This window comes from Sceloporus occidentalis, unplaced genomic scaffold (genome assembly GCF_023333645.1).
Source record: "Sceloporus occidentalis isolate IW3139 unplaced genomic scaffold, rSceOcc1.0.p SCAF_77, whole genome shotgun sequence".
NCBI lineage: Eukaryota > Metazoa > Chordata > Lepidosauria > Squamata > Phrynosomatidae > Sceloporus > Sceloporus occidentalis.
This window is the reverse complement of record NW_028317057.1, coordinates 1,889,863-1,906,492: the sequence shown is the minus strand read 5'-3', so window position 1 is coordinate 1,906,492 and position 16,630 is coordinate 1,889,863. Positions and strand designations below refer to the sequence as shown.

The 16,630-nt window shown below is 36.9% G+C and overlaps 1 protein-coding gene across 8 annotated transcripts in view; it reads right to left on the bottom strand.

Moving 5' to 3' along the window:
* LOC149285553 (teneurin-3-like) overlaps positions 1-16,630 on the bottom strand; it is a 328,960-nt gene that overhangs the window by 102,456 nt on the left and 209,874 nt on the right. For all 8 annotated transcript variants that reach the window (XM_089495196.1, XM_089495197.1, XM_089495199.1 and 5 more), the window contains one exon: positions 1,050-1,288. In XM_089495196.1, coding sequence (XP_089351322.1) covers positions 1,050-1,288 — 239 coding nt within the window. The remainder of the gene's footprint in view (positions 1-1,049; positions 1,289-16,630) is intronic.

Here is a 16,630-nt window from a genome sequence, read left to right as displayed (position 1 = left end):
CCGATGTAATTGTCTAATTACCTAGACACCTAATATCGCAGTAAATACTAGCTGACTCAGAAAAAGCCTGAATATGATTAATAATAGGTGCTTTTCACACGTTCCTGCAGTTGAGAGAGACGTATCATAACACAACTTGGATTGCTCCCCCCGTTTCTGTATGTTTCCCCTTTTTTACATGAAATACATTCCGTCTCTATGTCTGTCTGTCTGTCTGTGTATCTATCTACAGCATGTGAGCGTTCCATTGTTCTGAAGTCAGGTCTCCCCTAAAAATGATCTTCCGGCTTATATTAATGCTGATGGAACGCTATCTATTATGCTCTGATGGCCCATCTAGTCTGGACATTTTCCTAGACCTCATCCACTCCTTGGTCTCATCTTAGATTCACGATAGATAGATATTTTCCTTTTTTTTTATGGAAAGCTTTCATTAAATGCTTTGTCTACTATTTTGTTGCAAACAAGCAAATGTGGTTGTTTCTTAAACAAAGCGTGCATAGGACAGGACCATAGGACATTATTAAAATAACACTAGTGAATAGTACATGCTGTTTCATTTAATGTCCCCGTATGATACTGAACACATGTAAAGGGTTACTACAATGTCATACATATAGCTGGTTTTGTGTGATATTGTATAGTTTATATGCGTTTCACTGGGCTATGACATACACCAGCACTTGAATGATCCTAATATTTCAATATATGCCAGAGCCGCTAAATATTTGTGGTCTCAGCTAAACACAACAATGCCAGTCCTTCAATAATTTTTAGATATTGCTGAATTAATAAACCCTTTCCTCTGTAGCAGAAGCACTTGAGATTCGACGCGTAGAAGACTCCTCCTTGTTAATTAACTTTATATTAAATATTAACTTGGCGTTACAAAAGCGCCAGTTCTAATGATGAAGATCGTTTGGTCGTCCCGGACAAGATTAAAAAGGATGAGTCCGCCTTTGATGGCAGCTAAACTTTACCTGCTCTTCTATTGTAGTCATTTTCGTAGTCAGTATTAAAACAATGACTTAACATACAATGGTTCTTACCTATGAAGTAGGACAGAAGTATTGCCAGTACTACCGACACTACTACGGCACACAGCGCGGTACATTTCCAACTACAGTACTTTGTGGACTTCTTGAATTTAAAAGCACTTCTTGATAGGGTGTTCCGAGGAAGTGGTCGAGTGGGAGGTGTATAAACCGTTCCAGGTGCCATTGTGTACCCTGGTGTAGCAGTGCTGAACAGTGGTGTTGTCCCTGTTCCCGTTTTGAATAGAAAATGCCTGTTGGTAGAAAAAAAAAAAAATTACGCAAGCACTTGAATTGAAATTATTTTTACATCTGCTGGAATAACCGCGTTATTTACAACCAATGAATACGCTGCGTAAACCAGATTGTGATTAGGGTCCTGTTACCCTGGGACTTCACTGAGCTAACATAATCAAGATAGAACCTGGATTTTTCAATGGCTGAAATGAAATACAGACATGAAACACACAAGTGTGTTTTAACACAATGGTGGCCAAAATGATCGTGCTTATGACACCAACAGAAAAGCAAACAATGGTTACAGGGAGGCTGAAGTCGTAGCTCTATGTACTGTAGCTATACGGGCCGCTGGCATCTCCCATACCATGCCTGCTTCTATTAATGGAGGACGATGACTCCATGGCCCCGAGATGTGGCTAGATGCACGGTGCAATTAATCATGTGTTCTGCCTTATGATCAATGTGTCCGGGTTGCACCTGTTGTCCCAAAACTGCAGATCCCGCATTATTGTCCAATTCTCTAATTTACGTAGTTAATTAATCATTTTTTCCAGATCTTCCCTTTCTCCTCTGCACACAAATCCTTTGTGTCACCTGCAAAAGGATGCACCGTCCAAGCCAAACCATTTGTGAAAGCGCTAATTAACATATTAAATGAAGGGTCGCCAACCAAATCCTCAAGATATTCCTCTAGCGATCCTTCCCTGATACCGTCCATTAATTATAGCTCAATGTCCCATTCCTTTTAACAAGATGTATTAGCTATCATGTACATGGAAAACACTAGATAAAAAGTGGGTATCTTATAGCCACATGCTCGTCTAGAAGGTCATACCTTGTCTAACGCCATCTGGGAGCAGATGGCTAACACCGGCTGAAGCCTTCATATAAATCACATTTCTGCCACAATAGAGTCTGCTCTCTGGCATTTCTGCTTCCAGGGTTCCTGTAGCTGCCCCAATTTTAACGTTCCACTAAAATCATCCCGCTACAACCTCAGCCCTGTGCCTTCATTCATAAAGCTCTAGGGCACACATCCTGGATCAGTGATCCTGGGTATGCCTAAAATCCCACCGCTTCTTTCGCACGTTGGTATAGTGATCAATATTTCCATATCACGCCAATGATCCCACATCTCGCTGCTGAACAAGTCTCAATTAAAAGACGCCGTACTGCTTATTGAAGGGCTATTCCCCCGATACAAAGAGCATAATATTCATAAACAGAAGTGAAGTCAAAGTCGGGGGATGTTATGTCTTCCGGTGGATTCGCGTTCCTTGCCTTTTAATAAGGCCGTGGAAGGAATAAATAAATTTGATTAAGATTGTGTATTGTTCATTCAGCCTTCGTTTCCAGCATCACTAAACAATTATCCGAGGCAGTGAAAACCCAACATGCGGTTCCTCCTCCGAGCTGACCTTCCACAAGGGTGCCTGACGCATTATGGTGGCATAAACGGGATTATTCAGTACAGAAGCACTCTCTCGTACGTGAAAGCCATAATCTGTTTGGAGCGATCATTTGTTTATTGGTCTTGTTTTTACTCTTTTTTTCCCACCCTTTAAACTTCATGGACTATGATTCATCCGTAACAAACGGGTGACATAATAATGCGCTCTTTATTCATGAAACTACATTAAATCATTTAAGTGTTGAAGGGTTGATAATTCAGCCAAACAAAAAAAACTCTCGACAGAAGTGTTTACCAGCGCGGCACATCATTTGTTCAGCACCACGGACAGAGACTGAATGCTGTTAATGTGCTGCAAACAATAACTCGTCTGCACGAGGAAATATTAAACGTTGCTTAGGGCTTTCTAATTACTCTCTTGCATATATTAAGTGGCTTGCTGTGCTGAGCTTAAATATACGTCGAGACCGGCTACAGTACTGAACATAGCATTCAGAGGTTATAAAGAATAAAACAGTTCTATAGCACAGAACATTCCAGGCAGCCTCGTCTTTCCATTCTACCTGTGAGGTTACCCATTCTTCCTTCATACCTGCTCCGGTACTAAAATACTACTAGAAATTAATTCATAGACTATGCTAATAGAAATAGTAATAGAAATAATGAATAGATTATACTAATAGAAATTAGTAGATTATACTAATAGAAATTAGTAGATTATACTAATAGAAATATTAATCTAAATGAATTAATAGATCACACTAATAGAAATACTAATATCAATTAATAGATCACACTAATAGAAATAATGAATAGATTATACTAATATAAATTAATATATTATACTAATCAAAATATTAATAGAAATTAATGAATAGATTACCCTAATAGAAATATTAATAGAAATTAATGAATAGATTATACTAATAGAAATAATTAATAGATTATTGTAATAGAAATGCTAACAGAAATTAATAGATTATACAAATAAAAATATTAATATAAATTAATAGATTACACTAATAGAAATTAATTAAAAGATTATACTAATACAAATATTAATAGAAATTAATGAAAATACTATACTTATAGAAATGTATTAAAAGATTATACTAATAGAAATGAATAGATTATACTAAAAGAAATACTAGTAGAAATTATTTAATAGATTAATAGAACAAGGCCAGTGAGTAAACGCCAACACTGAATGTTGTACAGAATGAACCAGCTGATGTGTCCATCGTGTAAGCGCTCCCCTATTTTTATATTGGGGTCCAGTCAAAATTACGTGGAGTGGCGATTACAGATGATTTTTATGATAATATTTCTAGTGCGTGCTATTTTAATATGTTTGACAGTAACACAACGTGTTCATGGCCCAATCACTTTACATTCTTCATTTCTCAGTTCTTTACATCTAATACGTTTACCCGTATATGCCCATGACTTTACGACTTTTACTAATGCACTAATCCTGATTTCCAAGCAATTTTTTTCAATGCGGCCGAGACAACTTTCCTTAACAAAGTTCTTATAAAAAGCCTTTTTCCAGGTGAAAATTTGTAGGCAAAACACACGTTTTGTCTTTATAACAATTTCACGCAGAGAAGCCCCAGGAGCAAGGTTATGACGCTTGAATATATTTGTATAGTCAAACTGAGAAAACACATTTCTGGAGATTTGGTTAAACTGTGACCCAAAAGAATCACATTTATCTCCGTGTCCACACATTTTGATGGAGAATACTTAAGTTCTTGTCAATTTGTTTGACAACACGTCAACATGTTTTTAGCATTTACCTCCCCACATCATTTGGCTACATCTGTCCTGAGTGTTTGAAAGCCCTTAAGCTAGGATGCTTTTCAAATTACCAGTGATACTATTACAGATATGTCAGTTTTGATGAAGTCTATTGAGGAATGATGGAAACGAGGTATGGATGAAATACAAGCGGCTTCTTATCAACATGGTAGCTGTAAGGAGTATTTAGAAATACTGCAAGGCTTCACATTTTTAGGAGATGCTAATTAATTCATTTTATGTGTTTATTAGATGATATCTTATATACAGAAAAAGTTCATTATATATCTCCATATTTATATTTTTTCAGACATTCAATTAATTATTAACGATATGTGTTATTGTTAACTGCACCAACCGTAAAGGAAAAGTCCCATGGAAAGCATTAAACACAGTGCTGTATATACCGGTAGTTATGTAGATTAGCACCGACCAAACCAGGTTTTATTTTATCTGCAGACCTGGAGGCTGCCATTGTTGCCAGTCATGTGATATTTGGGGTGACTTTGCCTGCTCAAACACAACACTGAGAGGACGCTTTATGGCAGTGTTAATGAAGTCCTTCTTGTTTAATGAATCATGTCTTCAGTTAGAGTGGCAGTGTCTGGGTGATTAAGACTGAGCCAATCTGCCACAAGACATCGTTATAAGAAATCAGGGTGTTTGTCTAGTAGATTGGGCTATGATAACAGATCTAGAACACATTCAAACTGATCTTCTTAAGATGAGCAACAAGCTTTCCATTGAAAGAAAAAAACCTTTGTTTGGAGCTACTAAGCAACAATTCTAACTTGTCAAACAACGACCATTATGGGAGTCCCGAGATTCTCACAATACTGAGGATACAAACAGCTAATCCACTTCTATTCCTCTGTAGATTTAAAGGTTATTATGTACCCTCCTGTTATGACAAAATGCAACAACTGCAGGGGTGTGAATACATCTGCAAATCCCTGCTGGTATCAAGGGCTGCAGCAGGTCATCTATCTATGGTTGGCCATGCTTTAAAGTAGCTTATATAATCACTATTATCTTGAAGAGCATTATTACTATAATAGTAGTCTATGCCGAGAGTTGACATTAATTAATATGTAATGAAACACTTGGTAGCTGATATAAATCTCTTGTACTTGTTGTATATGTATATTATGACTCACTGGCAGCATGAATAGTAATTAGCGTTCCACACAGCTGGACACCAAATCTATCAGGGCAGTTCCTCTCCTAGACCCACTTGGTCACAAAGAGCTGGAGACCGTCCTTTGAAGTGACTGGTTAGCATTATAGCCTATAGACGCACCCCAAGATAATTCCCCTTTTGCGATCTCCTAGCTAATTAGCTACACAGATGAAAAACTAAGGAAGGCTCGCAAGGCCAACACAGCAGGCAACTCGCAATTTATTTATCAACTTTTGATATGTTTTGCCCAAGGGCTAATGGATACAAACAGCGTGTTGAAGGATGATGTATATAACACTTATATATATATATATATACACATTATCTTTGTAAAGATAAAAGTCGGATATATAGACATGTAGTAAGTGGAATATAGTTGCGTTTATACATTTGCACTCTAAAAGACGGTTTTACAACCAGATTTTTGTTGTATTCAGAAGTTTTTATATATATATATATATATATATATATATATATATATATATATATATATATATAACACTTTCAAAAAGATGGTCAGCACTCCAGGTCTTTAAATTGACAATTTCATTTTATTCAAAGTCAAGTCGACGTTTCAGTCATTACTGACTTGACTTTGAATAAAATGAAATTGTCAATTTAAAGACCTGGAGTGCTGACCATCTTTTTGAAAGTGTTTTGTATGGAAACTGCTGGTTACTAGCACCGGGCTTGGAATATTTGGAATGGTGTGCAATGGACTCTGTGAGTAAATATATATATATATATATATATATATATAATCCAGTACAAGGTTCTTCGTACTTGAGCAAGCTCATTAGAATATAAGAAACAGAACTAAAATAGTTAAACACTATTCTATATGGACAACTGTCACATGTCAAATAATTTATAGAGTTTAAATTACTATTAGAATTATTCTTTTAAACTCTTCCTGGTTCTATGAGCATTGCTTTAGCAGACACTGGCGGGGAACGTTAAAATACCATTTTAAACCAAACGATACAGCAGGTCATACATACATACAACACTTTGAAAAATAAGAGGTATTTTTTCTATTATTTCTTAATGTTAACAAGAGAAAAAAGGATTTATATGATATAGACAGGTGTATGAATAGGAATCAGGGATAATTCTGGATGTGACTGTTCCTCTTTAAGACTGACAGCATTTTACAGCATATCACTGTGTTCTGTATATTTTAAGATTATTCTCTCCGAGTATTCTTTTCTTTTACAACCTGAAAGTACCTTTTCATCCTTAATACATGTCTACCATAATAAAGAGAACCCTTCTGTATCTGGGCTCCTACTTATAGCTAGGGAAGGAGGGCCCACTTAATAATGTGGGTGTGATGGTCTGCTTATAATGATATGGGAAATGGACAAAGAAAAGAGATTCCAGAGCTGACACTCACATTCATAATTATACTATATATCCTACTTCCAAGTCTTGAACAAAGTCCCTTTTGTTCCTCTGCCCGACTTCCTTTATCGTGTACATTTATCTATTGTTTTATATATATATATATATATATAAAAAAAAAAAAAAAGCAATCTGCAGGTAGAGATATTTTATTTCTATGGATTTTAAGATTTAAGCCTTAGCTTCCTTAAATAGAAGCAAAGCAGAAGGCAGAGAGAATGCCACATCCCTTGACTTCATTCTCGGCAAACACATTGGCAGACGGTCTCATTATCTCTTTCAGTGCAATGCAAGTTCCTTCAACTATGAAAAGATTGAAAGGATAGCCCGGGTTCAGGAGAGAAAAAGAGAGACGGGCAAAACATCTGCAGAGATTGTGAAAAATAAGAAAGAAAGAAAAGAACCCCAAAAAAACTAAATAGTAAATTGCATGTATGGCCACCTCCGCATCTTCCGCTCAGGATCCAGGATGAACTGATCTCTGTATTAATAAAATGGTGTAGGCTAGGACCTCTTCAACTGATATATGTCTATTCAATAACTGACAATGAACATCAATATATATATATATATTTCCAAAGTATGGAAGGCACACTCTTATCCATAAATGTACGTGCCCCGGTGCTATTCTATGACCACAATTAGACATCCATGAAGAAAATAGGAGCACTCGCAAGACTTCATTATATGTATTATTATTATTATGTGTAATATATATATATATCTAAAACAATAATCATTTCTCTTATATATATATAACTCCAGCCTCTACAGTGGTATATGTTAATAAATTAATAAATGCCACAGTGTGACACAATTCAGTGTTATTGTAAATACACAGTAAAATGATCCCTGTAAGCGAGGGCCTGCCTCTTCTTACGCATCACTTCAAGGGACATATATTTTGTTAATTCAAGTTCCAAATGCATCTATAGATTTATAAGAGTCGTCAAAGTGAATCTGGGAGAGATTCCACTGTCCTTCAGTAATACTGTCCAATTACTGAATTGTCAAGATAGGAAAAAAACTAGCTGTTATTATATGCCTACCCCCACCAACCTTTCAGGTGCGCAAATTGGGGCATCTATGTAGGAAAGTTGTGGCAGGAGACATGGAGGAGCAGGGACAGAAACTGAAGAAGGTAGCCCCAGAAGCATGGCCTCGAAACCCCTCAACCCCACCCGGAAAGCTGACAAGTGCTTCAAGGTGGCTACTGACCTCCATTGATTTTATTGCTCCTGGCCAGGTCAGAGGAGATCAGTAAGGGCCTGTCCCATGAAACCTGGGACTGTTGGGAGGTGTGTCTACAAGATGATGGTCTTTGGTAGCACAATATACAACCGCCAACTGTGAGTGAGGCTTCACACTTGTACGTAGAAATATCCTAGAGATACATAGGTAATATTATATGTGCCGGGGCACAGTTTGGTTTTGAGGTTGATTAACAGCATTGCCGTTCTGTTGCTGGGCTGGATTCTCAAATCTATTATGCCTTCAAAGTGATGCGCTATTATCTTTGGACAACGTTCACACCGGGAGTTGATCTCTGCCAACATTATTTTGAAAATTAAAAGCTTACAAACAAGATAGATTTCATTGCTATGTTACCTGAATTAATACCACCTGACAGTCATTTCAACAAATGCAGGGCTTTGGGAAAGATATTTCAAGATCTCTGCTCTGCCGTGAAAAACATTAATAAACGCCAGACTGCATATTTCCATATTTAATGAGATTTCTGTATATGAAAAATAATAGGCAGAAAATTTGCATCAAAAGTCAATGGATCTAGTGGGAAACGTGTCTTTCCATCAAAGAACACCGGCATGTTGAAAATTAGTTTCCATTAGTGTTTTTTTTTTTAGACAGAAACATATTAAATTATTTCCATCAAATGATAAATCCCAAACCCGGTTTATTAGTTTGCGGTTTTTACAGAGTGGTGTATGATAATCAACTTCGATAAAAACACTTTTTTCCTACTGATTTACCATAGAAATATTAATTTTTAGGTGTTTTGTCCTGGATTTTGTAAACATACTGTATATTGGGCCAGAAATGTCGGATCCGGGTGATGGTACGTACTTAGTTCCACCATAACCAACCAATAGTTACCATGTGATATATGGAATATGATGGAGCTTTATAAAGAATAATAATAATGGCTTCCTCCTGACATTAGCCAGCCTGGAGGACAAGGAAAATGGCCCAACATTTTTAAGACGTACTAATCTGCCCATGCATTTTATAATGTGCATTAAGGACACTGATCTTAGGTGGTGAAACCACAATTAGATAACTGCAAAGCTATCAGGGCTAGACCTGGACATCAGACAGTAAGCACCCAGTGCCGATACTCAGTAGAAGGATTTGTCCCTGCCTTTTCTGTAGACTGGCACTTTATTCTAATAAACCGGTGCTCAGTATTAGCTGTCTGGGATCACGGCATTGGAAACATTACATTAGTCAATTAAAAAACATTCTGATCCCCAAAATGTATTTATTTTAGACCCCAACGCATTTTACTCCACGTTCTGAAACAAGGAACATTATAGTACATTAGGGAAGGAGTTAAATGAGACAGATTCCCTGTCTCCTATAAGTCGTTTCAATGCATATAAATGCATTGGGCACATGTTCCTTTCTGGACAGTCTTTGAGAAGTTGCGTCCCGGGTTCGGCCATGTGTGTGGTTTTAGTATTTGGATCCGTCGTAGATGAATTAGAAAAACAGAAAATATACCTATTACAGTTTAAAAAACAAACAAAAAACAACAAAACATGCTCACAAGTAAGAGGAACAGTGTTCCAGCAGAAGTGATAAAGCTTAATACAACAAGGACATGGAAGCATCCCTGGGATAGGCATTAGGCTATTCTGAACAAAAGAAAACATCAAGGACCAAATACAGTATGAGGTTTTAATAGCAGACAAAGTAATAAACGGTTCTTATCTGCCATCAAATTCTATGTAACTATCTATGTTTTAATTACAATAAAAATATTACTGCATAACCGAGAATGTCGGGGATTCGATAGACTTGAGTTCAGTGGTCAAAGCAGAGGATTGGGTATGCAGGTTTAAGGTTGTTCAGAGGGTGGAAAAGGGAGGCGAATGGGCTGCGTTAAGCTCCACTGCCACCAATCTGGCAATACAAGGTACTACTCTAATCCGCCAAATACCCGCGTATGGGATCTGGATCCCTATACCTGTGATCCTAAAAAATATCACTTCTTTGAATATCTTAGCAGTCTGTATGAAGATTCTGCATGATATTTACGAAGACTAAACTAGAGGAACAATGAAAAACTCTACTTCTGTGTTATTTGTGGGCCAATGCAAAGGGTTGATTTCTGGTGCACGCTTTTTCTATATATTCTGTTGGTAACTGCAGGGGATTTCAGATGACTGTAACCGATATATGTATCTCAGAGCAAAGTAACATATAGGAGTAACATACCCATCCCCATAGCCGCCATCATGGCATGGTGGAGGAAACACATCCATCTCTATGAGGTTGTCATGCCCATTTTCAAGAACTGGGTGATTTGCTAATTTTCTACAAAAAAAACATTAATTAAAATCTCAGAATCAAATTTCTGAAAACGAATGACACAGTAAATGGACACAATTTACAAGTTTTTGGTATTTTAAGTTTTTAACACAGTCTCCAGTTAAGCTTATGTGTAAGTATGGGCTAAGTAACAAAACGCTTTCTGGACTTCCTTTAGTATACTATATGTTGTAATGGTCCCTTCCTCGTTAACAGGTATATTAACAGATATTTAATGGTGTAGTTCCACTGCGCAACAAGAATGAGCAATCTCAATGCCTGCCAGGTATTTAAGGATCCTTACCCAAATAGCACATCACCTTCTCTGCACCCAAATATCCTAAACTGGAATATGACATTGCTAAAATATATCGTTCCTATGAAAAATAGGTGGGTGTCTGCTCAACCAATGGAATAAGACTGGGGACATTGTGGCAAACAACGCCATTTCTAATGTTTAAAATACTACAACATAAAAAATACACTTAAAGCAGGCAATAATATTTACAGTGCATACACTGGTCTAGACAGGACCTGTCCCGTTTTATCCGTGAGGGATCGCTCTTCTGGGTAATAAGAGGCTCCCTGGTGGACGGGTGGGTTGGGGACATCTGATCACAGAACTACTTGACCTTCTGAGAGTTGAGCACCAGGAAAAAAATGTAGGTACAGTGGATGGCTGAAATTGGCCTGCTGATTTGGAGGATTCCATTGGTTGCTATAGTGATAAAACATATATGGTCTTATATCGCTTGTATAGCAACCAATCCTCCAAATCCGCAGAACGAATCCATTGGTAGCTAAGGTGCTATGATGATTTCTTGCATGTTTACACAAATCCTTCCTTGTGCCACTCGTGGTGGTGTACCAATGACCTCTCTGCCCCACCAGGAAACACTGCGTGTCAGCCCACCACGGACCCCGAGCCCACAGCGCGGCCAGGTGTGCTAGCAGAGATGCCCTCCCCACGCCATCCAATGCCTAGCCAAACATCACTATATTTTGTTTATCCTCAACATGGGCTAGAGAACCAAGGGCATAGATTATTTAGGTCATGATAAAAATGAAGACCAACGAGAAAGATTGTGTTTAATAAAACTCATCTTTACCCAGATTTCTTTGGTTCAGTGGTTTATTTTTCTGATTTACTTCATAAGAATAAGATGAGTGTGGGTGTAACTTTAAGGCCAAACTGTGTGCACTGAATACTTAATTCTCGTTTCAATCAGAATTGCTGGTTTGGGAGGAATTTTTAAACAGCCCCTTAAAGGTTTCCGGCTCCAAAGTCCGCAGCTACTGGCCAGGCTTAGTCTTTGCAATTACAAGGCATGGCGGCCGATCAATAACACGCATGTCTCTACATTGTATGTTTGGCATTAAGTTCACATTACAAGGACCGTGAAAGGTCATCAGGCATGAACACGTGTATATTTAATGAGAGAGCCGTTCTGTATAAAATGGAGAGGCTATAAAGGTGTTCACCGATGCTACGGACTGCTGGTCATCCAGCATCCAGCTCCTTCTTCAGGGAGCAAGCAACACGTGGGAAAAACATACACATTTAGATGTCATTTTTAACATTTAATGTGGACTCTGCACTGTTTAAAAAAAAAAAAACAGAATATTTTGGTAGATTTTTGTATAAAATGCAGATAATACAATCAAAGGGTTTTCGACCCCATAACTAATTGGCAAGTAACTGGGGGGTCACGGAGAAACAAAGGGATTTTAAATGTCTCTGTTAGAGAAGAGGAAAGAACCTCCGTCTGGGTTTCTAAGTCGTCAGTATTCAACAGTACACATTTTTACCTTTCCTGCGCATAATGTTAATTTTTACTCCGTAGACCACTCATTTTCTTCAGGATGGGAATTTATATTAAAAACGGCAGATGCAGAGCATGCATTTCACATCTCATAACATACTATATATATATATATATATTTTAATGCCTGGATTTCAAAGGGAATTTCAGACAGTATTATAGCAAATACCATGACATATACAATTCACAGTGCTTGATTTTAATTACGATTCTAGGAATGTTTTTAAAATGAAAGAAAAAAAGCTTATAAATCAGATAAGTATACGGAACGAACTTATAAAAATGCATTCATATAGATGATTTAGAGAAAGGGGTGTAGTGACATTATCGAGTTGAAATATGTGTGCGTGTGTGTGTGTGTGTGTGTGTGTGTTTGAGTGTAACCTTCACGGGTACAAGCAGTAAATTGCCATGTGACATTTACTTGGGTTCTCTGTGTAAATATAGGGGTTATGCCATTATGGAAAACATACTGTCATTTATATTATATTGGCCCAGAACATATATAACGATTACACATGACTCGGTCCAATTTAAACATTTTCCCCATTCTTGCTATTCATAGAACAGCCTACTTTTGTCGCAAACACTGGCATAGCATATTCAAATTTACAGCACGCTATCTATGAAATGATTTCAGCTTTCCTTAATATACAGTCTTCTGCGTAACTTGAAATAAGGCCATCTGATGAAAAGGATATGTCTTCAAACACACAGTTATTTGCCCAACAAACAAACCCTGTGTATTTTAAAACCTACGCTCCCCAAGGACGTATTTAATTAAATATGGCATACTAAGAAACCAGATTATTAATTATTGTAATAACATGATAATTCCCCCTCAAGGATAATCCTAGTTCAGACATTGAATATCAATGAAAATGCGTAATAATAACCGACTCTCAACATGGGCTATCAAGAAATATTTAGCATTCGGTTAGTATGGAAAGTCGTTGCAGAATTACATAGGGAACCTTTAATTTACATGGAAAATGTATATATATATATAGATAGATAGATAGATAGATAGATATATGCGCTTCCCACGTTATATATTGGATCATTACACCCAGAAACTTTAAGAAACTTTGAAAGTCTGACATCAGAACAAGAAAAATCAAATACTTTCTTATCAGGCTAAACTACTTCATAGACCTAAATTAATATTTTCCTGTTATATATAACCATGGAAATGGAGAGATGCCCAATTCCCAGTTCCTTATAAATCATTAAATGTTGAAATGCAAACTTTTAGTATGCCTCCATTGATATTACATTATATAGTTCAAAAGCAAATTCGGCATAAATTATAGTGTGATTTCCCACAAAACGCAAAGCGATATCTAAATAGTGTACTGGTAAATGGGAAATTTCACCATCCTTTGTACATTTAAGAGGATAATCCACGCTTGCATGGAACCTACTTGGGGGTGGAAGAAGGTATTTTTATGCTTCTATGCTTAAGCTTTCTATCAAAACACCTGTCTGTAGGTGGATCGCTCAGGCTCATCCATTTCAACCCTATGCTGTGCTCAAAAACTGTGGCAAGAACAGCAGGCATACACAAATTCGAGATCAAAAAATGTGACAAAATGTGTCTCCGTCCTAGACATGTCCATATCGGCAGAAGTCTATTTTGCTGAATTTCTATGTAAAAATTGGTATGGACTAAATGTCTATACCAATAAACTATATATATATATATATATATATATATATATATATTTATATTTGTTAAAAAAAAATCTATGTAATAATGTGCATAAATAAACTTTTTCTTTGGATCTTAATACGTGAAGTAAGGAAGATTTATTAAATATATATGGGTAATTAGCAGCATTCTGATAAATTACTAATATCATCCCAATTTGGACACAGGAAGCAACAAATTAAAAATATATTTTTTTTCATATTTTGAAAATGTCAATATTTGGGAAATGCTTTTACAATACGTTTTGATGTGCCACTTAAAATGGGCGAGAAGTAAAATTTGTGAATCAATACTGGGTAAAATAAAGCCTTATTATTATTATATATCTACCTGTCTAAGAAACACTGTCCAGTCTCAGTGGATAAATCAAAGTGACAACAGCTCTGGGAAGATGGATGGCGAAAATAATAAAACAATAAAATAAAGGCTCGTGTCCCTAAAACACAGTCACATAAGACAAGTTGTTAAATTACTCAAATATTCTTGACACATCCCTCCACATCATTAGATGTTATCACAGCTGTCAGCAGTCACCCACAGACGCCTAAGAAACAAGAGGTCTTTATCGCCATGCAAGCGACTCTTACTTTTTTTTTTTTTATCTATATCTTGTAAAATGACAGCTCAGGGAAAAGTCCCAATGACCCAAATTGAAATAAAATACGCCGGCATATATATATCTAAACGCAATATTTGATTGAGGTAAAAATTGATTAGCATATAAAAAGGGTTATTCAGGATTCTTGCATTAATTTTGCACAATATTCTCTGCTGAAATAAAATAGTCATACTTTAATGAGTATATTTCATGTATGAGATGAATTGTTGATTGGTCTTTAGATTAAGGATGAACTGAAATGATTTTTACGAAATTTGCATATGTTGTGCTAGAATGACTACGATACACTATTAAAGGCAGAGAAAAGTTAAAGATTCCAACCAAGACGTTTACAAGATCCATTATACCGCAAACTATGACCTTATCAGGGCTACTCGTTAGTATCTATGCACTACCAAGGACTGCCCAATTGGACAAGACCCTTCCTGGGATCTATGCATCAAAGTTTACGGACTAGTTGTATGTGGTCTACTACTTCTGTCTATACCGTTGTCTGTGTAAGTCATCCGCCCCAACATCCATCTGTCTGCATGTCAATCCTAACTTTCAGGCACTGTTCCACTGCCTTTGAGAGCAATGGTGATCATGGGTCTGATAGGGATCAGTAGATCTCCCTGATCAACCCACCGAGTCAGACATGCGATTTAGAGCCTTCCACAGTTTGAAAGTTGGATATATTCAACGTTCCTCCTCTAACCAAGCCCTGCATCCCACCTTGGCTACCAGCAATGTTGGGTGGTATGCTAAGTTAATATTACCCACTAGTGTATCTAGAAGTTTACTAGCCAAAACTGGTTAACTGCAACATGGTCATCTACAGCTTTCCACAGCTTTAGCTTAGCTGAAAATTTGAATATTTATTGGTTTGGCCATCACTTGGCTTTCAAGCGTTTGTGGAAAATGCAGACATTCCAATAGATGTTGTAGACAGACCCCAGTAGAGGGATAGGAGCTTGCCATTAAATAGTTAAAAGACTATATTCTTTGTGGCTTGGGTCATTTCTGGTCTGTATTTACATGCCTCAGGCTGCTCAGGTGCTGTTCTTCATCTGTTCAAAACATTCCCTACAACACTATAATACGAGTCTCTGGGCCAAAGGTTGCTGGGGTTTTGTTCTCCAGATTTTGGGAAGTATAACATTTTGGAACAATAACTCTGCATCAATTTAGAGTATGGAGGAAGCCGAGTCAAGTATTGACAACGGTCACTTAAAATAAATTCAGGCTGCTAAATGACAGAATTACAATGAAATCAATAAAGTAATTTTTACACTTCAAAAATAATATTAGCTAATCTGGAGATTAATTGAACTGGTTGCTGATTCTCCATACATGTAATACGAGTGAAATTGGTCCTTTTTTTTTTAAATTAGCTAATGGCCTGTCAATATTTGTAGTTGTCAATATTTAACATAATCTTGCATATTCCCTCAGAGGCATCCCCTATTCAAATCATTCTTTTTGACTCCGTAAAACATGCGAGCGACAGCTGTGATTTATAGCACGGATTAACCACGGAATGAGTTAATTGGGTGCATTCAGCAAGACAGTAATGACTTTGTACAACGCTGTATGCCATGTCACAACTGGTGGGTAAAGGATAAGAAATCCACTTGTATTAGAGCCAATTCAAACAGGCGGATTGACAAAAAATAGTAAAATAGAGAGAAAAAACAAATCTCACTTACTCAGCAAAATAATTTATAGCTAACACATAAAAAATGTTCTAGTGACAATATTCAAAGCACATTCTCCTGCCTCGGCAACACTTAATGGCTTTATACAAGTAACAGAGAGAGGAGGACATAAACTTGGTATCTCTTTTTTATTTTAAAGGGTATGATAAAAAAAAAACT